Here is a 25140-nt window from a genome sequence, read left to right on the forward strand (position 1 = left end):
TTAGCTTTATTTGTCACATGTGCATCGAAACATGCAGTGAAATGCACTGTTTGTGTTAAATTAAATCAGCGAGGAATGAGCTGGGCAGTCTGTGGTATCGCTACTCTTTCAGAGCCAGCATATCATGCCCACAAATCACTAATCTTTACTGTATGTCTTTGTAATGTGGGAGGAAACACATGTGGTCACTGGGAGAATGTACAAGTTCCTTACAGACAGCAGCAGGAAATGAACCCCAATCGGTGATCGCGAGCACTGTAAAGTGATTGCACTAATTGTTATGCTACAATGCCACTCTATCCCTTAATGTTTTTATTGAAAGTGATGGTAAAAAAGATGATTTATTTACCATTTCATCTCAGCTATTTGTTCCATAGTTTGGCAAATACACAAATATTGCAAATATATTGAGTTATTCTCTACTGTATCATATAAAAGAGCTTTGTTTATTTTTAACTTTTCCGGCAGAGCCTCATCAAAACAAGAAAAAACCAATGACTATAATTCGAAAAGCATTCCGGAACATTGGGACAAGTCAGCTTTGGTGGACTTGGGATTCAAGGTAAAAGCTTTCAATTGCCAGATTGCAGTCGGGTTCATTGATTCTGCAGAAGGTTATTATTTTAGTGCATTTGAAATCTCTGTAAAAAGGCTAACCAAAAACCAAAGAACTGCTGGTTCTAGACATCTGAAATAAATGCAGAAAATGCTGGGAACATCCAGCAGGTCTGGCCACATCTGTTCTGATTAATAATATGGTCTGATGAATAGTTGTGTCTCACTGGAAGAGTTCTACTTCCCTGTATGGATGCTGGTCATATTCTGTCCATCTTTTCAATGTCTATTCGTAGATCCTTTTCAGCACTGGGTCAGTTTGTGCTTTCACATAAGATGTCCTTATTAACTGCTTTTGATGAATAGGACCTACTTTCTCTTCTAGCATCAGTGTTTTCAGGAAGTGGTTACAACAGAGTGTCTGCCATGGTGTTCAAACAGTGTAGTGTAGTCTATTGTACAGTAATGCTGTGATATATGATTGCCCACCTTTGCATCATTAATACTGTCAAGTTCAAGTTTAATTGCATTCAGTCATACATGTACCAGCAACACACAGCACATATAGCACATTTAATTATGATAGCAATAAACATACAGTCACAGAAGCATATAATAATATGGAGCAAGTCTCTGAGTGTCATGTCGTGTCAATTGATGGTGCATGTGATGTTGTCAGCAAGAACAGACTCGCAGCAGTATGATCATCGTACACAAGTGCAGCTGCAGACGAACAAATCCGGCTTGTCTTTCACTGTTCAAACACCGGAGGGCAGCACTCATGGGAGGGGCCTACCACCAAACCAGCCTCACTGCCTATGATGTCCCCCCCCCCCCCGGATGGCTACAACAGGCGAAGGCCTAGTCCACACTACAACCGAGGCCAAGCAGCTGCCTTGCCATCAGTCTCACCGATGGACCAGTGAACTGGAATTGCAATATTCTACATTACAATGTCTAACAGGGCCTTGCGATCACAAGAAAAACGTCAAAGGCAGTCACTCATTCCTTTCGTTAGATGGCACACCATTATAGCACAGAAACTCCGCTGTCTTTCTGTAGCAGACAGCAACACAGACTGCACCAAATCCAGTTCCTACGTTATTGAGCAACTAACTGATGGGGTAGACCTACAGAACATGATGTTCTTAACATGCAGCAGTGCCTTGCAATCGTAAAAAAGACATAAAAGTTGTATCATTGATTTGGAATCTTTTATTGCCAGTAGTAGCTTATGAGCTGTTATTAGGGTAAAACACAAAAGATTCTGCAGGTGAATAAGACGAGCTTTGCCTTCTAATCTTCTCCTGCAAATGTACTTTGTCGCTGCTGGCTCCATATGCATTTCAAACCCTCTATCAAAATATGAAGCAGTGGTCTAAACACCACTGCAAGATGTGGAAGGAATTACCTGTAAGCCTCCAGCATCCCAGAAACAGTCTTCCCTCCGCTATACTTTCAGAGTTGAGTGCTTTAGTGATGACTTTTTTTCCCTTCAGACACTGTGGGACATTAGCATCAACTGCATATATTTCTCATTGCAAAACATTTCTCTTCTACTTCACATTCTGCTCACAGAATCTCCTAAACACTTGTTCCAAAATGAGACTGTTTTCTCCTTTTGTGCTTCTGGCAATCAACAGATGATTTTGTTTATGCAGCAATGGTCCTTCTTTTGCAAGGTTTTCATCATCATGGCTTGGAAAATCTTGCAATTGATAGAGTTGTTTCTTCATGTTGATGGCCGGGCACTGCTGACTACTTTCCTCAACAAGCGCACATATAGTTGTTTATTTGCAACTATATTCAGTTCCGCTGTCACTTCATCTAATGACAGCGAATGATGTCCATTGTTTCAATTGCAACTCACTGAAGTGATCCCATCTGTACTCTGGACTTAGTTTTGCCATCTTAGACTCTACAGTAGTTCTTGGACTGTGGACTGCAACTATCCAACTGTTTTGTGGTTGGATGAAATTCTCCAAACATTTAATTTGATGTTTCCATCAAAATAACATTGTACAAGCAAATTCAGATGTCCGGTTTTGTTTGCTTATCACCATTGACTGAAATTCTTAATTTACCAGTTCAAGCACAAGCCTTTTACATCAGATATGATCCAAAATGTCACCAAAATTTTCATTTAAAAACAACTCTTTAGTGCAGCAATGTACTCTCAAATTCATGTCTGCTTCTGACTCCTTTCCTCAATTCAGTTTTCAGCTGTTTCTAAAGGCTTCAGGTTTAAGTAGTTCCTTAGTTTCTATAGAACGTCTTTGAACAAAGCATCTTTCATCTTAGCTACTGGTACGATTTGTTAGTGAGCCATTTGCTTCTGGCCTGTTGTCTGTCAGGGTTATCACATTTTTTCAAAGTACATTTATTATCAAAGTATGTATGAATTATACAACCTTGAGACTTGCCTGCTTACAGGCAGCCACAAAGCAAGAGACCCAAGGAACCCAATCTAAAAAAAACAATGCACGTAGAGAGAGAAAAAAAATGATGCAAATAATAAAGCAAGCATCAGCAATTAGAACAAAATAGAGTCTGTAAACCTGAAACCCAGAGCAGCTGGGGCAGGCCCATAAACTCAGTCTCCATTCATCACACAGCAGGGCAAATTGCTGCGAAGCTCGCAGACACTAAGCCCACAGCAGCTGGAGCATGACAAAACCTCAGTCTCAGAGCTGAGAAGAGTGGAGTAAAAACATTGTGGAGCAGAACCAGTCCCAACCCTTGCCTCAGGTCCCATCACCCCGCCTTTTCAGACCATCTGGCTCGATGTTTAATTTAAGCACTGGGTCATCCCCTGCACGAGAACCCGGGCCCCACTGCAGCGATACGCTCTGGGCTGGCCTGTACTTGCCGTTTCCAAATTGGTCTGGTGCTTCGTTAGATGCTACCTTGCTCCCGGTTTAGCTGGACGGGCTCTGAACCAGCTCCACTCCAATTTTTCTCCGCTCCGCTCTCTCCAACACCGTCTCCAACCCCAACTTCTTATCAAACGTGCCTCGACCTCACACCAGAAACTCGAACGTGCCTTAATCGTACTCCAACTCCGTCTCGCACCCACAAGCCTCGACCCTTGGATTAGCCTCACCTTCACTCTCCCCTTCATTGTTTGCAGTGATCGTTTATCACAATTTTCCACATGAAAATGATTTTAATAGAATATTCAGTCATATTTCCTGCTTTGAAAATGGCCAGTAAGATGTCACCCACCTTTAGTAAGGTCATCTTAAACTACCTTTAGTAAGGTCATTTATCACTAACATCTCACATTTTTTGTGGTCTTCTGTTATTAGTTCTGCATTCTACTTCCAGAATATTGTTTTAAAGAACACTTCCACTGCTTTGATAAGAGTTGAATGGTACTTGGGCTCAGATATATAGAACTACTCTCAATCATACTCTGCCAGAGCAGCAATGTTCCCCTTCTGCTTCAGCACTGAACTGCTAAACCTGCTCATGCAATGATCCCTGTCCTCTCCGTCATGAAATGCTGTCTTTCCATTATTGTTGGTGCATGAGGGCATGGTGAGACACTTGGCAAATAAAATTCCATACAAATAATTGCTGAAAATTGCCAAAAAATATCCTTCTGCTTCAATACAGCAAACTCAACTAAAATGTGTCAAATAAGAGCCATCAATATCCCATCAACCCTTAAATATTGCCAATCCTAAATTTTATAGTCTGCAGAATTCTTTGAAACATAGCAAATATTGACATGAAAGGAATTGTTTTGACTATAAGATAGCACACTATTTACGATTTGAGACCTTTGGCTGACAAATTTGCCTGAGGAACTGTTATGTTGTTGGAGAAACAGGCACATTATACAACCCTAGAGAGATAAGAGACTGCAGGTGCTAGAATCGGAAGCAAAACAACGAACACCTGAAGCAACTGAGTGAAGCAGCATCTGGGGAATCAAAGAGATGGTTGGTGTTACAGGCCGAGGCTTGCATCAGTATACATGACTTTGCTGTCCAGTAGGATCACAAAACAAAGGTACACACAGTTACAGACAAAATAGTGTATTCCACGCTTAAGAATAAATTACAGAAGGCAAAGTCAAGTTGTGTGTGGGCTCTGTGCCTATATTCACTGGAGTTGAGAAGAATGAAGGAGGATTTCATTGAAGCCAATTGAATATTGAAAGGCTCGATAGAGTCGATATGGAGAGGATAGTTCTTATAGTGGGGGAGTCTAGGACCAGAGGACACAGCCTCAGAATACAAGGACATCCTTTTAGCACAAAGATGAGGAGGAATTTCTTTAACCAGAGGGTGGTGAATCTGTGGACTTCATTGTCGTAGATGGTTTTCAAGGCCAAATCACTGGGTAGATGGTAGGTTCTTGATTAGTAAGGGAATTAAAGGTTACAGGGAGAATGCAGGTGCATGGGGATGAGAGGGAAATAAACCAGCCATGATAGAATGGTGGAGAAGACTAGATGGTCTAATTCTGCTTGTATGTCTTTTGGTCTAGGTCTTCAGTTTAGCTTCGAAGAGATCACTTAGATTACTATGGGGAGAAGTTGGAAATATAAACAGGAGCAGAAGTAGGACCATTAAACCCTGGCGTCTGTTCCACTATAAATAAGAACATGATTGCTTTCATCTTGACCTCAGCACCACTTGCCAATTTTCTCCTTGTATCCAACGACTCCCTTTTAATGTCAGTTTAAATGTCAGTTTACTCTTAGAATTTTTTCAACGATTCTGCTTCCACAGCACCATGAGTTCCAAAATTCGCAATCCTCTGAAACGTTAAAAAAGCTATCTTTACTGTCTGCAGTGGGCAGCCCTTTGTTTTGAAGCTATGCCCTTATGCTTTAGAAACATTCACTTTGCATGCTCTCGGCACCTACCTTGTTAATCCTCAGTTTCTTGCATGTTTCCATCAGATCGCTTCTCATTCTTCCAAATTCTGATCAGTAAAGGCCTAACCTCAATTTTTCTTCATTCTTCCCAGGATTTAGGCTTATGAGGCTTCTCTGCATATCCTCCTTAAATATAGTGACCAAATTTGTACACGGTTTTCCAGGTTTGGTGTTACTGTAAAATTGCTTGAAACCTTCTACACTTGATACCTCTGGCAATTAAGGCAAAAATCCATTAGCCTTGTCAATTAGTTGTGCTAACATGCTAACTTGTGGTAAGACCCCCAGATCCCCCTACTCCACATTATTTTGAACTCTTGATCTATTTAAAAAATAAATAGAATTTTTATTCTTCTGTCCAAATGGATAGTAGGAAGAAATAATATCCAAGAGCAAAATTCAAGAAAGACTTCAGGATAATACACAGTTTGCAGTTAAATGGCAGGCAGGCATCACTGCCTGATTTATTGATTAGGTGGCTGTGCTCTTACGTGGTTGTCTACAAGGAGGACTGTGCACTTTGGAACTTCAGATCTTTCCCTGCATCATGCTTGGTGGGGAAGTGACCAGGCCTGATGCTGTATGCTGCCCTGCAGGATATGGCAACCAATTTAGAGTTTGCATATTTGAAGGGATGGGTGAATTCATTCCACCATTTACTAAATAATCAGTGTATTCAGAAAATAAGTATACATTATAAAATATTCCCTATCAGCCAGTTGCTCATTTTACATTTATCTTTGTCAAACTTTCACAGATAAATTTTTTGTCATTATAGTGTGGTACCTAACTTTGAGTGTTCAATACATCTAAACATAGGAACATATTTCCCAATTTACTGACACTAGGTAAAGGACCTTCTCCCTATATATTGGGAAATATACAGATCTGTCACTTGCTTGACCTGTTCATGGATAGTAAGGTAGCTGGGCAGCATGTAGCACATGTTTTGGTGCTCCTGCCTTCCAGTTTTGGTGAGCTGGTTCGACCCTGACGTTAGATGCTATTTGTGTGGAGCTTGCATGTTCTCCAGATGACAATGTGAATTTTCTCCAGGTGTTCCATTTTCTTCTCACACCAAAGTTTGTTTATTTAGCTACAGTAAATTAATCCGAGTAGAATGAGTGCCAGGAAAATAGGCGGGTGTTAACAGCATGTGACATGGGAAATAATCAGCAAAATACAATTGAATGACATTCTGTGAAGGATGGCATGGACCAGTGGTTTCCAAACCTCTTTGGATTAGAACCCCCTTTGTTTCCAGCAGCCCCTCTCCTCTTCTGGCCGTTACATAAAAACTGGAAGGAATTTTGATTTATGATGCACAGTGAATGAAAATAGCTGTAAATTCAAAGCAGTGACATAATTGCAAAGATTATTCATATCTATTTAAAGCTTCAAATATAATTGTTTTATTTAATTACAGTAAAAACCATCTTCAACAATTTTAGAGTATATAGTTATTGTCCAACTTTTCACTACCTCATTGCTTTTTCACCTTTCATTGAGATGGATGGGGTTGGTGCAGTGATATCAGCCTCTCCACATCAGTTTGAATGTCACTCTGAAGGAGTCTCAGGTCCCCATGTTTCGTTGCTTTGATAGAAGTTGGCCGACTACACTGAAACGGCACTGCACTGAATATGATGCTGGAAAGGCAATTAAGAACACCTTTACCTTTTCCAACAGTGCAGGATATCATTCAGAGATTGCTTTCTGCTTGCAAAAGTCTTGATATGATTTTTTGAACCTCGGCTTCAGGTCAAAGTCATTTTGTAGCAAGATCAGTTCTTCCTCCATCCAAGTGTTCAGGAATGGATTTATTGCCTAATCTGAAATTTGGATCAGGAAAAGATCCTGAAATCACTATGATATGTCTTTATGCAACTCACCTAGGTAGGCACAGTATACTTGAAGACCATCATTTAGTATTCTTTCTTTCTCTTCCAACAGTGGCAGAAATTGAAAAAGATTGCAACGGCCAAAGCTGCACTTAAATGGGGTTAACTTAGACAGAAGTGTGGAGATGACTGACTTGACTTTAATAAGATTCACAGCATTTTCTTGCAATTGAAAATTGATTTCATTAAACTTTGCAAACAATTCTGACAGTTCTGTCATGCATAATATTCTTGAGTTGATTACTCAATGAAGTATTCGAGTCTTAAAATAACTTTATCACAGTTTCAGTAGTTGAGAATTGAAAGCATGGGACTTGATTTTATTTACTGCTGTGATAACGGTATTTAATGATTGTCCCGATCATTTAAGTTTCTTGTTACAAGATGTTAATTGTGACACAATGAACAGTAAATATGCTGGTTACAACTTCTTTCAAGAAAGTAGCACAATGACAGGTGGTGTCCTGTCCTTGATGGTGCTCCATCTGTTACACAAGCAAGAACATTGCTGAGTGGAATGTTCTTCTCTTAAAAACATTGTTCAGCAACCCAAAATATTGACTTTCCCTTCAAATCTGTTTCCAGTCCCCTTACAAATAACAACTCTTCAACCATGCTTTCACCTTTTGGAGAGCGTACATAAGCAAGAAGCAAAGGTTTATTGCTTGGCAAAATTGACTCAACCAACTGCAGAACAGAATCTGCTGTCCTAAGTATGTTGTACATGTGTCTTCCACATTCTCAGACATTTCATCTATTTGTTTTTGTGCCTAAGTGGAGTTTATTTAAACATTTGGTCTGGTGGGTTATGCAAAACCATACTCAGAACCTCCTTTACTACTGGCAGTATCAGATCTTCTCCAATTGTATAGGGCTTTCCAGATTTAGCAATGAGCAATGCAATGTTGTATGAAGCACACAAACCATCACTGTTTTGTTGTGAAGCGCTGACAAATGTTTTAGAAGTGTTTTCCATTTCTGAAGGTTTTCACAAATTGGCTGAAAATAAGCCAGGTTTTTGTTGCTTTATCAGACCTATTCTCTTCAAATGTTCAATGAACCTGGATGGTTTCATTACTTCATTTGAAATAACTTTTTCACACAACAGACGTATTTGCTGCTCTTTGTTGTTTGGTGCTGCAATAAATCCATATTTCAGATATTCGACACTATACTGTCTACACTTTTTTGTTTCGTTTCAAGTCAAGTCAAGTCACTTCTATTGTTATTTCAACCATAACTGCTGGTACAGAACATAGTAAAAATGAGACAATGTTTTCCAGGACCATGATGCTATATGAAACAATACAAAAACTACACTGAACTACGTAAGAAAAAACACAATAACTACACTAGACTTCTGCCATTTTTGTTATGGATTAACAACCACGGTCAATTGCCTGTTGTTTAAATCCAACTTCAAGCACTGCGATCAATAAAGAGGAACGTTATGATGTCATCATAGCGCAGGTAAAACAAGACTCTGTGCCTGAAGGTACATGAAGTGAGGCAGTGATATCTCAGTTGGGTCATTGGTTAGAAAAATGTGCTCAAGATTTTACTCCATTGAATGCTAATTCACTGGAATTACGTCACTACATGATCAGAGTGTGGGAATCGTACTAACTAACACTGTACTACAGTAGTGAATGGCAATAATTTGTAATTAACACAACTTCTTCAATTCAGATTTCTCATTACATGGCAAACTCCAAAGTGTCACATTGCTTTTCAACAACTATAATGTGCTTTGAGCAAATCTATGAGAATGGTGGGTTAGCAACATATGAGGTAAATATGTGATCATTGTAATCAATTATGAGGCACTAAAGATAAAAATGCATATAATTAGTAATTCATTTCTTAAATTAACCCTGTAATCCCTCAGCTCCTCCATTTGCAACCAAGTGCCTCCCGATCACTCTATTTATTTTCACTGCTCCCTTAGAAACACCCACCACCCCCAGGAGGGGCTGAAATTGCCCACTTTGGAAATCACTGGCGTAGACTCAATGGGCTGACTTTCCGAAGTGGACATGCAGTATTACTGGAGTGGCATGGTTTTACTGACTGTAAATAACAGGCTGTCAATTTGTCTGCAGTCAATCCTCCTGGCGATGTGAGATTGCAGGATGACCTTGCAGAGTGAAGTTTACTGTTAAGTTTGGTGTTATTACATGTGCTCTGATGATCTGGATTCTTTTTTGCAGCGTATTCAACTCTTACCATCATCTGAAGAGTATAAGAAAGTCCAGGCCTTCTTCCAGAGCAGTATGCAATCCAGCAAAATCCGGAAAATTGACAGAATCCAAAACGTTGGACTTTGGGAAATATTTCAGTGGTTTGTATATTGTTGTCATGATATTCAGTAGTGTCTGTCTGCCTATATTTCTTATGAGAAATGTACAGTACAGAATGTAGCAAAACGGGAAATAGAGACATTTAAATGGGGTATAAAAGGAGTTGAAAGACATAAGCTTTCACAAAATATCTTGAGCATAGCACAGTGATGAAGGTAAATATTTATCAAATTTTTACTGCTTTTAAAGAACAGAATAAATGGATTTGTAGCAAAATCAGCACATTGTGTGGAAGAGAAATCAGTGCAAGTGTGAGAAGAAAATTGTACTAAGTATGTTAACATAACCAAAAGTATTGTAATATTGTCATGCCCAATGTTTCAGCATTGTAGCTGCTATACAAACTATATGTAAGTTGTAACTATCATTTTTGGCAAAGGACAGGATGGCTTACATCTGGGTTAGGAAAAGACTATTCCAGGAAGTTACAAACCAGATGATGAACTTGCATTCATATTTATGTAAACTTCTATGACTAAGTTTTTATAAATTTGTGCTGGAGACCTTTGGAGTTCTTTGTGTCTTCCCATTTCAATTCTAGGAAGTAGCCATCCAAAATTTTCCCTATTTTGTGCTCATCCCCAGTTTGAAATCTACTCCAATGATGACTTTCAGATCCATAATTAGGTTTCTGTACTGCCATGGTAATTAAAAATGAACTCATCAAAGAGGCATAAGTTGAATCCAGACTGAGTGCGGTAATGGTAAATGATCCTTTTTGACTTCACTGCAGTATTTGTAACAACTGGCTAATTGATCGCTCTCTACTACCTTTTACCTTTGCCTGATTTTATTATTATCTAAGCAGTTTTAATCAAAGAATCACCTAGTGTGGCTCCAATGATATCATTTCTGTGACTCTTTACCTCATCTTCTTACAACCTTATTCTGCTGTTAACATTTCAAGTTAGTTTGCATTTTCTCAAGTATCTCAGAGAACCTTTCCTCCTTTCTCCATGCACTACATCCACTTGTCAAATATCCTTTTATCTTAATTTAATTTTGTTCCTGAATTCACTAGAGTCCCATTTGCTTAGCACTTGCATGTTAGCTTTTGGAATATATTTATCCTGAATGCTTTTTATTTATTCTGCTTTTCTTTGTAAAGTGTGTTGTTATTAAATTTATCTTTTATATAACCTATCAATTTTTGGTGTGCAGAAGCATAGCTGTTTTTAGTACTGGTAGCCAGTTAGGTCAGCCACTACAAAAAGCTGCAAAATTGACAATTTCAGGGTCATTTGCAGCCACAAACAAACAATAAAATAAGATCTGCATGATTCCTGACAAAACCTCAGCCAATCTCATACAAATATGGGCAGCATACTAGTGTGGTGATTACATAGTGCTATTATGGCGCCAACCTAATTCAGTTCTGATACTGTAAGGAGTTTGTACATTCTCCCAGTGAGCATGTGGCTTTCCTCTCAGTGCTCTGTTTACCTCACACATTCAAAAGATGTACAGATTAGTAGGTTAATTGTTGACATGTGTGTAATGGGAAGTGGCAACACTATAGGAAGAATGTAACTCACGGTGTAGTCAGCATTGAATACACCAGGTTGTATATGGACAATGCATCTGATTAATGCCTCCTCCCAGCTGAGGGAGCAGTGCTCCTCCATACTGAACCACCCTTGGATAAAGGACTGAAAGCAGCAAGGATACAGAATGTTGCCTGGATCGTAGTTTGGTTGCACTACCACTGACTAAGTTGGGTGGACTCTGCCAGATTCAGTAGTAAGGGAACCAATGTAAGTAGATAAACCAACTTGAAGTCCTCATCTACAATCTACCCAAACAAATGAATCTGTCCATGCTAGCATTAATTAGTCACTGGTTTATTATTGTCACATGGACTGAGACAAAGAGAAGAGCTTTTGTTTGATTGCCACCCAGATAGATGAATTCATAGATCAGCACATCCAGGTAGAGCAAAAGCAAAACAATAACAGAATACAGAATATGGTGGCTGGCATCCGTCTGTCTCGAAGGACAATAGGTGACGATGATCATCTTCACAAGCCTGGGCGGAAGGTATGGAGATCCTGAGATGCCCTGTCGTCAAGATTCCCCTCTTGGCCTCATCAGTGTAATCCAAAGGAAAGCTTATAAAGCAATGCGTTTGGCACCAGCTTGGCTTCAGGAGCCGCTGGAAGGACGTTCAATGACGTCCAGCTGCCTTAGGGGCTCCACTCCGGACTTGCTGTCTGGATTTACTCCCGTAGCCTTTGCCTCTCCTGAGGCTGCCCACAAGGCAGTGAGGCTATTTACCTATAGCTGGGGATCTGGTTCACAAGCAGCAAGGCATGTTCACACACCGATGGGCCTGCGTGCTGGGTGTGTAGGAGCCAGACCTCCTCCCCGTCCTCTGTAGTTCAGCCTGAATCTGAAAGGAGTTCAGTTTCTGTGAGGAGGCACTACGTGAGGCTTGCTGTTGGAGAGGCTACGTACCAGCAGGGAGAGTCTTACACATTCGGCTCTCCATTTCACAAGACTGCTAGCCAGCAATGGAAGCTGAAAGCGAGAGCGACAAGCACTAACCACTACACTATCATACTAGACACATCACAGCAACCATTTTGACATGCAGAATGTAGTGCTACAGTTACAGAGGAAGTGATCATTAGTTCTCATAGATGCAAAGACCTGCCTGTCCACTGAGGATGCCCTCCATCATGTTGTAGGGCACTACAATCATGCTAAATAGAATAAACAGAGCAAATTTGGAAATTCCAAACTGCTGAATGTCCATGATAAGCATGGGAAATGGTCCTGGTGGGTTTAATGGGAAACAGGAACCAGTTAGTTTCAACGGAGCACAGGAAGCAGTTCCCTAGTAAATCTAAAGGCAGCATGGGAAATGTGGGTCTAGTAAGGAGCGCAGGTTACAGTAAGCCAGATGCTGAACCATTGGGATTTCCAAACAACAAGAATTATTGATATTTTGCTGTTATTTCAAATTGGATTGAGGAAAGCAACATTGTGATGCAGCTTATGCCCAATATTCTTGTTTAGCTCATTTGCTGATCAATAGTTCCTCAGTATAATATCCAATTGTCTTGCTCACCTATTACCACAAAGAAGGAGACCACTCAGCCCGTCAGATCTGTGCTAGCTCCCAGCAGAGCAATCCTCTATAATTAATTTTTTTCTCACATGCCTCGCCTCTTACCATTTATCCTCCACAATGGGGTAATTTACAGCAGACATACAAGCATGTCTTTGGTGTTAGATTAGTGTAACATTTTTCTTAAACTTTATATTTTTCTGTGCTTGCTTATATTTAATCTATATCTTCTGTATGTGTGTATTTATGGTATATTTTAAAGAGAACTTTCAGTAATTGTAGTATAGCTGATTCCATATTTTGCTAAAAGTTTTCCTGCAGCCTGTATCATTCCACTGAACCTGACTATTTCATGGTCTATGTCTTATCAATGGAATGTGCTTTATATGTCTAACTTGTATAAGACAAGCACAACTTTTGTTTTCTCCTTCTTTCTTAACTTTGTTCTTATAAAACCTAATATCATAGTGGTAATCAAAACAACTCCAAATCCAACACTGAAAAAGTCAAGTTAAGTGTGATTGCAAAAGATCTGATTCTTCTTAAAAAGGAGCTCAAAATTAATTTCTTAGAAATAGCTTCAGGAAATTTATTGCATTGAATTTGTATTTGGCTTCTCAGGAAAAAGGAGCAGATGAGGAAAATGAACGGAGCCAAGAATGTGAACGAACGCCTTCTTTTTCATGGGTTAACAACTCCTGCAATTGTTAATGACATTTGCTTCCAGAACTTTGAATTGGCAACTGAGGCAGGAAATGGATATCTATATGGCAAAGGTTGGTACTCTAGCTTTTCTTTATTATTACATTTCACAATTAAACTTACAAAATAATACTGGATATATCAGATATATAGATCTGGCTAAATTGTAATTTAACCTTCACCATTGTGATTTCCTTGAATCAATTTAGCTGCCAAATGAAATAGTAAAGGCAGAGAATATTGCTCAAAGCTAATAATAAATGACATAAGACAATGCTCATTCCCAATGAACATATGATCAGACCTTGATCAGTTTCAATAGGTTCGTTAATCCCTACTGTAATTATGTTTACCATTGTAGGACTTGGGGAAAGGAAAGTTTAATCTTGATTCTCACCCTGCTTCACTACCTGGAAGCTAGAATAATGATGGAATCATTTTTATTTCCAGTGTTTCCTGGCTTAAATTTCTGATTGACACTCACTGTTAAGATCATGCCTAAATAATAACTACACTGGGAGTGAGCATGCTTCCATGTGATTGATCCAAAATAAAGCAAAGCATTAGATATGTTTTTGATAAAAACCCGTATCTTTTCAAAGAATTGCATGATTTGACAATGATTCACAGACATCATTCCAAATGTTGCTGTCAAATCTAGAATAAATTCAGATGGGGTGTCTCAACCCAGTTCACTGTAAACATGGTCCTTTGAACAAAACTGTTCCAAGGTGGTGCCAGAGCCCCCCAATCATGCAGCAGTTTATTTAGGAGGTGCTCCTCTCAAGGCAAATTTAGAATGTCTTGCATTTATTTCTGCTTTTCTTAACCTGGGAGAACTCAGTGCCAGAAGCATGATGCTCTCTATTCTCCACTGTTTACTCCTAGATGAGCACAAAAGGTCATTAGCAATGTCATCACACAATTGTCAGCAGGAAGAGTGAAGCCATCCCTGCGTACTGAGCTGACCCTCCCTCCACACTATAACGTAGCTGTGACCAAGGGTGCAGGAAGTAGGAATCTGGCTTCTCCTGCAGTACTCCAGATATGAAATGATGCTGGTTCCAAATGCCCCTGTGTTTGACAGACCCAGTTGTGCTGGAAGTTATTCTTTTATAGAAAATATAATTGCGCGCGTACACACACACACACACACACACACACACACACACAGAGATAAGTTTGTGGCCTAAGGTAGAAGGAGATGAGTTATTAACTTCAAACTTTCTGTATTATCACTCAAAGAGCTGAACTGCATGTGCATGTAACGAGAGTGTCTTGGACCTCCAGGTGGTCCACAGCAGGGGTGATTGATAAATTTGTGGCCTAAGGTAGAAGGAGATGAGTTATACAGCTCTCATTACATGCACGTTCAGTTCAACTCTTTGAGTGAAAATGCAGAAAGTTTGAAGTTTCTCCTCATCGCCTTCTTCCTTAGGCCACAAACTTATCAATCACCCCTGCTGTGGACCACTTTCTGGAGGTCCAAGATGCCGACTTCTACAAAGAAGGGATCTGTATGCTCCATGACCGCTGGACTAAGTGTGTAAATGTAGGAAAAATAAATGTGTTAGGTTTTCTAAAATTGACTCCTTCTACTGTAGGCCATGAACTTATCAATCACCCCTCGTATATACACTGTATATATTATGTATATTTTACACACACACACACACACACACACACACACACACCATTCTGCCATTGGTATTTAGGGCAGCAATGAAGGTCCTGCATCTCTGTCTGTCCTTGTCCACTCAGATGTCAAAGGATTCTTTTTTGGTGTTTCTGTAATATATAGACATATATATTCTGCAGTTTCATTTTATTGCCTGCAGTAATCTAACTGATTATGCCAGATTTCCTTTCATGAAATTAAGTATTGGTTTAGGAATTAAGAGTGAACAATAAAATCTTCAAGAGAGTAGGAACATGGTAATTTAATTTCTTTTCACTCCAGGGAAGCAGTAGCAGGCTACACGACTTCTCAAGTCTTCACCCAATCCTACATAAGTTCAGTGACTAACCACAAGAGATTCTGCAGATGTGCACACACAACGTGCCAGAGGAACTCGGCAGGTCAGGCATCATCTGTGTAGAGGAATAAGCAGTCAAACTTGAGGTCCAAAACCCTTCATAGGGACTGTAAAAGATGGCTAAGGAAACAAGAATGAGAAGGTGGGGGATGGGAAGGAGATCAAGTTGGCAGGTAATAGGTGAAACCAGGTTGGGAGGAAGTTGGGTGGGTGGGGCAAGGGGAATGAAGTTCAGTGACTGAGCATCAATATTCCTCTGAAGTAAAGTATTACAAATACTCACTAGGTTCAGCATAAATTTCAGCCCATCTCCCAATGGCCAACCCTCTTTCCCCTAGTTCTAAGCACCTCGAAGCAAAAATCCTGCCAAATTCCCTTGGAATTGTGTACATCTCAAGGAAACCAACTTTCACTCTTCTAAACTCGTGTATACAGGGAAATCTTCAACAAGCATAATAGCACAGTCCTTTAACACAGGAAGTTAACAAACAAATCTGTAACCTGTGTAGTGGAAGTTGCAGCAAGGCAAGGACTAGAATAGTGTGCTGATAGAACAGAGTGCAGACACTGTATACTCTCAAGCTGAAGAAAACCTTTGAGAGCTAGACTTCCCTTTGATCAACCTTCTCTAAGTGTGACAAGCTGACTGAGACAGTACGCAGAATAGTACAGCTGCCCTAGCTGAACATGGCACTTGAAAGCCCAGCTCTCCTTTCTATAGCCTTTCCGTTCAAACCTGGGAACCAGGGTCACCAAGCATACCAAGACAAGATAAAGATGCAAATGAAGGATCCTTGGGCAACACTTACTATTGGACAGTTATCTTACTAATTCTCAAGTATGATTGGCCTTTAACATATAGATTTAATTGGTTATTACAACCTGAAATCTGTATTATCATTGGTACTTAAATATGCAAATGATGGGATGCAGAAGTGCACAAAGTTGCTATTGGGTCAATATCTGTATCTAACAAGTCAAATTCTGTGTAAAATGACATACCTGTTCAGACATCAGACATCTTAGTGACAAGAGGCTGAACTGTTAACCTTGTGCACAAATAAATACAGTGTGAGTGATGAATGAGTGTGGGTTGTTCAGAGTCCATTTAATGAGTGACAACAGTGTGATAAAAGATTGGTAATAGAACAGAATATGGAGAAAAGCAGATGATGAGTCATTTTCAAGTTCTCACACTGTCCCTGGTGCTTACTTCAAGATAAGCACACTCGTGCTGACAACTTCATGTGACACCAGGTATGATCTAACCAAAATCCCGTACAATTACAGTGTGATTTCCTTCCTTCTGTATTCCCATGCCACTGCTCATCCATAGCTCTCAGAAATAAAGGCCTTCAAACCATGTCCTTTCCTAATAGTTTGCCGCATCGCTGTGATTAGTTTCTGCAGTCTGTGATCCAGTGCACAGAATTTCATCTGCACACCCACACTCACAACATTCTCAGCACCTAAAAGTATTCTTTTTAAATAAATATTCCCCACACAAAGTGAATAACTGTATTTTTGCCACTGTGTATTCTGTCACCTTATTCATTCACTTCTACCTGTGTACATTTCTTTTGCAAATTCTTACTTGAAGTTCACTTGAACACCAAGTTAATTTGGATATGAAGGCATCAGTCTTTTCATATATATCATGTGGCATGAATAACTGGGAGTCCCAAACTGATTATTATGGCATACCACAAGTAACAATCTGCCAACTTGAAAGTTACAAGCTTGTTCCTTTCTTCTGTTTTCTGTTAAAACAATGACTGTAAATGGGCACGCAAGAGAGAGAATAAGTTGCAGGGCTACAGGATTGATTGGATTGCTTTACTGTGAGATGGCACGGAGTCAGAGAGATGAATGGTCTCCTTAAGTAATTCTGTTGTATAACCAATTTGTTATCATGCATACCTCCCAACCTCTTTAGTCCTTATTTACTTACAAGCATTTTGTAGTCCCTCATCAAAAGCCCTTTGGAAATCCATTTCTTTCCGTACTTTGACCTCAACAACAAATAAATTAATTTATTTTCATCTACAGGAATACATTTTGCTGAGAAAGCATCTCGCTGTTTCTTTGACATGTACTCAGGATCTGCGAAAGAGCACAGCATCATGTTCTTGGCACGCGTACTGGTAGGAGAGTCTGCTCAAGGGCATAGGGCTTGTGACCAGCTGCCATCTAAGGATGGCACAAGGCTCAATTGTTATGACAGTTGTGTTGACAACATTAGTGATCCCTCTATCTTTGTTATATTTGAGAAATATCAGATTTACCCAGAATATGTCATAGAATATAATACTGATTTTACGTAAAAGTCAAACGTTTCTGCAAACTGTCTGGAATAGAGGGTCATTCTCAAAAATGTGATGCAATCAGCACTCTCTTTACAGGAATTCAAAGCTTTCTAATTTTCACAGTTGTAGTTAATTGGCACTGTTGTGCACATTTATTAATCTCTGTTACTGCCTGCCATGAATCAGAAACAACCCGTCCCAATACTTCCAAATGCTGGGGTAATGGCTAGCATACTCTTTCAGTGCCTACAATTGAACAGACGGTGAGAGAATCTGAACAAAATTCCTACATGTTTATTACTGGCAACTAAAGATGAATCCTTTTTCCGTTTCCCACCCATGCCACCTGCACCCGTCCACCCCCACCCTCTTTTCCCACCACCATTCACCAAGTGAACGGCTCACGATCTAGAAATGGCAGCAGGGTTGCAGTGGCAGCCCCACGCTTGTTTTACTCGGGTCCAACTTTGTTCTTGGCCAAACTTCCTTTAGTAAAATGCATGAGCACTAAAATTCATGAATCTCCTGTGTAGCTGGATTTACTCAGTTATCTGCAATGTGCATTTAATTAGTGTGGAAACTTTTTGATCTTTCTCATAGGATAAAATTTATTTTGGGGAGCAACAAGGAGTTATTAAGTTGATAATTTATTTTTGGTGACAGTTTGATTTTGATTCAGGGAGAGAGAATCTTTAATACTATGGATGACTTTTAAATTGGCATAGGTGACTTTCCATTTGTTTATTTGATTTATTGCTTGTATTTGCTATCGGAAATTTTTACTGATATGTAACCATGTTCAATGTATTGGAGTGGTATTACTTTATAACAATTATTATCACTAACTTCATAAATCTTGGAATGAAAATTATTTGACTGGTATTTGTTGCCATGAAAGATGTACTAAATATTCTGCTCCATCCGAAATGCGTCAACATGCTGAAAAAGAGACTGTATTTGTTTCAATTTTACATTTTCACAATGTGATTTTACTGTCACTTGTAGAGTTCAGTGCATTTACCTCATCGCGGTGTAATATTTTTAAAGAATTCAGTTTTGTACTGAATATTTGTTACTTTGTTAAAGTATTAAAAAAATTGGAAAATGTTCTTGGATTAGCATCAGCTGATTTGTCTGATTATCAACAGGGTACTACATTCTTGTATATTATGGAGTTAATTTTTCAGTGCATAAAGTTTCCAGGCATAAAATATGAATTGGTAATTGTAAACTGCTTGACTAAATAATTGTGTTGCAGTTCACAGTTCCTTCTTTTGGGTCTTGCTCTGGGTGCCTTTGGTTACAATGGAGCAACCAGCTGACCATGTGGTTTTGTGATTTAGGATTATAACAATATCCTTATGGTCTGTGTTACTACAAAAGAAAAAGAGAAAATTCTGCAGATACTTAGTAGGTTAAGCCACATCCATGGGAAGGGAAACAGGCTCAATGTTTGAGGTCGGAGACCTCAGTTAAAAATGAAAGTGAGACAATAGAAGCTTGTGAAGCTGAAGAAAGGATGAGGTGACTGTGGGAGGAAGCTGTAAATAAAGTATCTGGTCACTGAACGAAAGGGACAAAGGAATGTGGGAGTTGCAAGGTGCAGATATTCCCACAGAATGAAAAAAAACTAATATTACAGATTACTGACTGATACGGAACAAGAAATCACATTACCTGAAGTAGTAGAATTCAAAAATGAGTCCAAGAGGTACTCACTTGTCAGAAAATGAGGTGGCTGTACAAGCGGCGACAGACCAATATGTCAGAGAGAGGGAGTGGATTAGAGAATGAAATTGCAAGTCAATGGGAAACCCAGGGTTACCCCTGTGGACTTAGCACAGGCGGTCTGCAAAGTGATCACCCAATCTGTGTTCTGTTTCTCCAGTACAGAGGACAGTACATTGTGGACACAAATAAAGTGCGGTGGGTTAGAAGTGCAAGTGAATTGCTGCTTCAACTGGAAAGATTATTTTAGTCCCTGAATGGTGGGAAGGGAAGCAGTGAATGGATAAGCACAACGTCAAAGGTTCAAAGGTTCATTTATTATCAGAGTAAACAACTCTGAAATTCTTCATTTCTCCGGGTAGCCATGAACTGTGGTTGCAAGGGAAATTGCCGTAAGAAGGGCAGTGTTGGTTGGAGGCAACAGCAGAGTGTACCAGGTTAGCCTTCTGGACTCACTACTGAATTTTATAGCTTCAGGTAACGTTGTCTGTATTGGTCAGCCATCTGTAATATTAGTACGGCATGTGTTTTGTATTTCCTTTTTGTTTCCTTCTCTAGGAGTGAAGGATATGCACAGCCTGAACTGACCTGCATTTTGCAATTCCCACTTTTTGTCTGAGTTCTCACCCTCTGCATTCACTCAGTGAACAGATAACCTGTTTACAACATATTCCCAGATCTAACCTATCAGCTACATCCCACCATACCCACCCACCCCTTTGCTTCTGCACTCCCCCATCCCCACTACATACAACTTCCAGTAAGCTGGTTGAACATTCGGACGCACAGCCTCTCGGGGGTCAACGAAAGGTGCTTTTACCTTTTTTTATGATTGCAAGATAATGTTGGACATTACGAACTTAGGTATTGCAGGTCTAGATCATCAGCGAGCTGCTTGTTGGTGGAGGAGCTGGACCTGGTGTGGACCGTGTCGTTGCCTGCTACCGAAAGGTGTTGGAGTCAGTGCACGAAGGCGTGTGCAGTCTAACAGTGGCTTGGACGTGATGGTCTTGGACGTTTCTTCTGCCATCACAAGATCCTGTTGGACATCAGTAATGCAAAATACAGCAGGTCCGTTTCCCCTGTTTATTGGAATGACTGATGATGGGGGAGCTGCGTGGCCTCAGTTGTAGCACAGACCAGGCCCCAAACCGTGGGCTTGCCTGTTGCAGCCGCCCAGGAGAAGTGATGCCAGAGGCAGTGTGACATGGCATCCATGCCAGGTTGGGGGTTGGCCCCTCCTGTCAGTGCTGCTATCCAGTGTTTGCTTAGTGGAAGACAAGTTGGATTGCGTACATTCGTCTGCAGACTGCTGAGGACTACTTATTCATGTAATATCTATTTACAGGATATTTCACTCAAGGACTTGTACTATGTATTTTTGTGTGATTATGTTTACTTGCAATTGTATATGTGCTATTTGTGTCTTGTGCTGTGTTTGACTGTTGGTACTATGTTTTGCACCTTGGTCTCAGGGGAATGCTGTTTTGTTTGGCTGTATTCATGTATGATAATTCATTGATAATTAGACTTGACCTACTAACTTTATAAGCTTCCTTTTCTCCATTTCCATTCTGCAAAAAGACTTGATCCAGAATGTTTTCTTTCCACCATTATGGCCTGATCTGCCAGGTATTTACAGCATTTGTGTTTAAATATTTGTGTTTGAGATGTGTTTCTTCAGTCTCTCAAGGGACAGCAGCAAGCTCTGAGAAGACAAGACCAGCAATTAATTGTTCTGCTCTTTTATTTCATAGTGAGCATACATTGGAAACTGTTACAATCAAGTTTAGTTCAACCTATACAATCCATCCTTTGTATTATAATACAAAATAATGAATACAGTATTTTCCACATCATCTCACTTAACTAAATTTATAATTACTCCACTGCACCAGTCTTTTCTGGGCATGACTTCATAGAATCCTGCAAGGAAGGAGGTCTTTCAGCCAGTTGATTATCCAATTCATTCTTACTCAATTACTTTTTTATTTTCTTTAAAAATAAACTCCATTTTTAAAGCTTCATTAATGTTCTTGCCTTTTCTTGTTTATAGTACAGAAAAGTTGACGCTTTCCCGACATAATGAGTTCGGGCTATGCAACAACTTCTCAGGCAAGGCCCTGAACTATTTACCTTTAATGGGACAAGTGACACCAAAGATGTTTTAATTACCTTTCCTGTTTCCCTGTAAAATCATGCACATCAAAATTACGTTATTTTACAAATTTATAGTAAGTGTCAAATAGGTCTTAACATATGCCTGGCATTTGGTTACTGATTCAATACTTAAAGGGAACTGGTTGCAGCTGTATGTCAGAAAATTACACTAAAACAAAACAACTTATTTTGCAGTTCTCTTTATTAAATTGTTGCTAAGAAATTACTACAAATTATGTTATGAGCATTGCGGTAAATCAGTCTGATTCATGATGCGCTGAGTATTTTGACTTCAAAGAAGTTTGTAGCCACAAACAAATGGGAGTTCATCTGAACAGACTCTGTTATCCCATGTGCCTCCAATGTCTGAAAGAATAATTGAACATTTTGTCACAAACATGGCTCAGATACTCCTTTGTGTATGTGTTGCTTTTCAATCTCCCGTTTATATATGCAGATGTCTTCTGTTGTAAGTGAATACTGAATTAGGATATTTGATACTAGGTTTCTGATCGGTGATGCGAATGTACTTTCTACCAAGTCCAATGAGCTACCTTTAGTAAATTCTATGACATAACTCTTTTGCATTCTAACTCCCTAACCATACTCATTTGTCCTGGATAAATAATTGGAAGTTGCGAAGAAATTGCAGGGAAAGTTCTAAAGAAGATATCAACACCTCCTTGGTTGACTGTGCTTCACTGATCCAGAGAAAAACAGTATGGATTTGCTATCACGAACAAGCCAGACAGGATTGCGGCGATGAGGTTAAGGGTTGCTGTGATACTCCTCAGGGAATCCTTAGCCATTAGCTACTGATAGGTCACCTTAAGCAACATAGTTTACATGGGTGAAGTTCTAGGCTTGAGGTTTCTTTGATCATGCTCCTTATAATTTTAATTACCATGTTATAAACATGATTTATGTTCCAATTTCTTGTGGAATTGTCATGAGAAGTTCAAAGTCAATTCCCACAACTAATTTTCAGCTGATTCAATCTTTCTATCTATGCTCAACCCAGTGGAGGGTCTTTGTTACCCTAGCATTTTTGCAGGTTCCTGGAGTGACAAAGCATCAACAAATATATTATCTTGACTGCTGTCCTTAAAGTTCTGAATACCATTGATTTATGGTAGCATATGCTTCAGAACATGACCACATAGTCCTAGGACTAATGGAATAGATCCTGCAGTAATTGAAGAGATCTTTGATTAGAGTAAGAAACTCATCACAATTGATGGTGCTTTGATACAGAAAATGTCGATACTTTTGAAATGAGAAGGATTACTGGAACATAAACACACAGTGAACCTAATATAGAACCTTGTCATAATATTGAATGATAGCAAATGAAAGGAAAGACCCTGCAGTTGGCCTCAGTACTGAGCAGTTGAAGAGAACTATTTCATAAAATGCTGTGTAATATTCTGACCTCAGTACTGGTATTCCAAAGAGTCGTATTAATAAGGGACAGATCAACCAATTTAATTATGCATCTACCATAAAAGGAGCAACTTGATTTTTCAGGCCAATCTATGAAAGAAAATGTTCTAAAGATATGATAAACTAGATTTTAATGCTCAACACTATCACAGTCAGTTCACCTCCTGTTGTTGAGCTCAGACGTATTTAACCTTAAAGTTCCTGCTGTGCAAAACTCTAATGCCTATCTATAGAGGGTTCATTTTTTTGCCTCACCTTATCAGTTACCCTCCTCCAAGCTTCTGAAATTTACTTGCGTATCCATACACACATCAACAGAAATCACAACTGCAACGTACCTTCAGAATTAGTGATTACACAGTTGTCCCTCTCTTTTTTATCATCAGGTTGGTCATGTTTCCACTTTGTGAAATCAGTTGCCGATCCATCAGTCCAAAGGTAAACACCCTCCTTTATTAAACAGAAGGATCAGTAATAACGTAAATTTCTATTAGCATACCATTTGTGTCGAATTTGAAGTGGGATGCTCAGCATCATTGACGGCAGTCAGCCACTTGGAGGGGTAGAGAGTCCTCCTACAGTAATAGTTATAAGAACAAGGTGGAGGTATTTAAGGAGGGAATCCCAAGGTATGGATTTTAACTGGATGAAGGACAATTTTGAGGCAAAGTAGACAGAGCTAAAGACGTTAGATAGATGTTGAAGAGCATAGTGTGAGAATGGGCATAGTTGTAGGAAAGATGGTGAGCATAATCTTTTTGGTAGAGAAGATATAATGCTAAAACACGTGTACATTTCTATCTTGTGTCATTTAAAACCACAAGTTCAAACTAAAATTGAGTACTGTAAACAGAGTCAAAGTGCATACTATTAGATAAAGTTTATGTTGCAATTACATTTATTGGTGGTAGTTCAAAGAAAGCAACTGTGACTCACCCAGGTCTGATTGCAGCCAAGCAATTGATCAGTACAACAGTTGAGTTGAGTACTGAAAAGTTACAACTGGACACTGTCAGTAAACATTTGAAGAGATTCAGGAAGGGGGCCAGTCAGAAGAGGAAAATGAGAGGGCAAAGGATGGATGAATGAGAAATCCAGCAGCAACTGGATGGGAAAATAAGCTGTTGCCATAAGTTATCTGGGTATGAATCATATAAGAAACTAAGGGAGCAAATCTTAAATTCTTTCAAGCTAGCTCGGCCACATGCTTTAAAGACTGATCCTAAACCTTGAATCCCCATTCCCTACACGATTTCCAAATCGTGCCCAAATTGCTTAATCTTGAAAATTCCCAATGGGAGATACCCAACCCTTGAACCCAATTCTTTTAGTCAATCCTAAATGGCTGATCTTCACCTGGAGTCAATAACCCCTGATTCTACATGCTCCAGCTAAATGGCAGAGGCTCCTGGCATGTTCCCTGTCAATCTTTCTGTCTTCTTTGCCTCAAAGTGATAACATTTATTCTAAATTCCAATCTTTAATGGCTCCTCAGTACAGTAATGAAATTCTGCTGCACAGATTCAAAGGCAAGATCATACAGATTACTGTTGGTGTTGTCCTACCAAAGGACAAAACTCAGCCCCGTGGCATTGCAAGCAGTATCCTGACAACCTGAAAATTGCCCATTTGTTCCCATTCTGTTTTCTGTCCTTGAACTAAACTTCTATGCATGATAGAATCCGGTGACCCTGCATTTTACCTCGGAGAGTTTTACATGGTATCCAATCAAATGTCTTTTGAACATCCAGATATAATATCTACTGCTTTCCTTTGCTGGTTACATTGGTAAAGAAGCCTATAACTTTGTCAAACAGAATTTCATCTTAAGAAAAACGCTTATTTGATTTGAGTATACTTTCTTGTGTTATAACTTTTGAATTAATGTCTTTCCACACCTATTAAGTTGCCATTTTGTTCTATGACCTACCCCTGCTGTTCTTCCTTGACCTATTCTATGCCAGCAAGAATGGGAAGTCCTATCAAGA

At 39.5% G+C, this 25140-nt stretch overlaps 1 protein-coding gene across 2 annotated transcripts in view; it reads left to right on the forward strand.

Annotated features, from left to right (window-relative positions):
* LOC134352349 (protein mono-ADP-ribosyltransferase PARP12-like) overlaps positions 1–19471 on the forward strand; it is a 73728-nt gene extending 54257 nt beyond the window's left edge. The window contains exons 9-12 of one of the 2 annotated variants that reach the window (XM_063059650.1): positions 439–562; positions 9558–9688; positions 13399–13553; positions 17565–19471. In XM_063059650.1, coding sequence (XP_062915720.1) covers positions 439–562; positions 9558–9688; positions 13399–13553; positions 17565–17839 — 685 coding nt within the window. In that variant the 3' untranslated portion in view covers positions 17840–19471. The remainder of the gene's footprint in view (positions 1–438; positions 563–9557; positions 9689–13398; positions 13554–17564) is intronic. The other variant, XM_063059651.1, reaches the window with a different exon arrangement.
* The last annotated feature ends 5669 nt before the right edge of the window (positions 19472–25140 follow it).

Source organism: Mobula hypostoma, chromosome 9, assembly GCF_963921235.1.
Source record: "Mobula hypostoma chromosome 9, sMobHyp1.1, whole genome shotgun sequence".
Taxonomy (NCBI): domain Eukaryota; kingdom Metazoa; phylum Chordata; class Chondrichthyes; order Myliobatiformes; family Myliobatidae; genus Mobula; species Mobula hypostoma.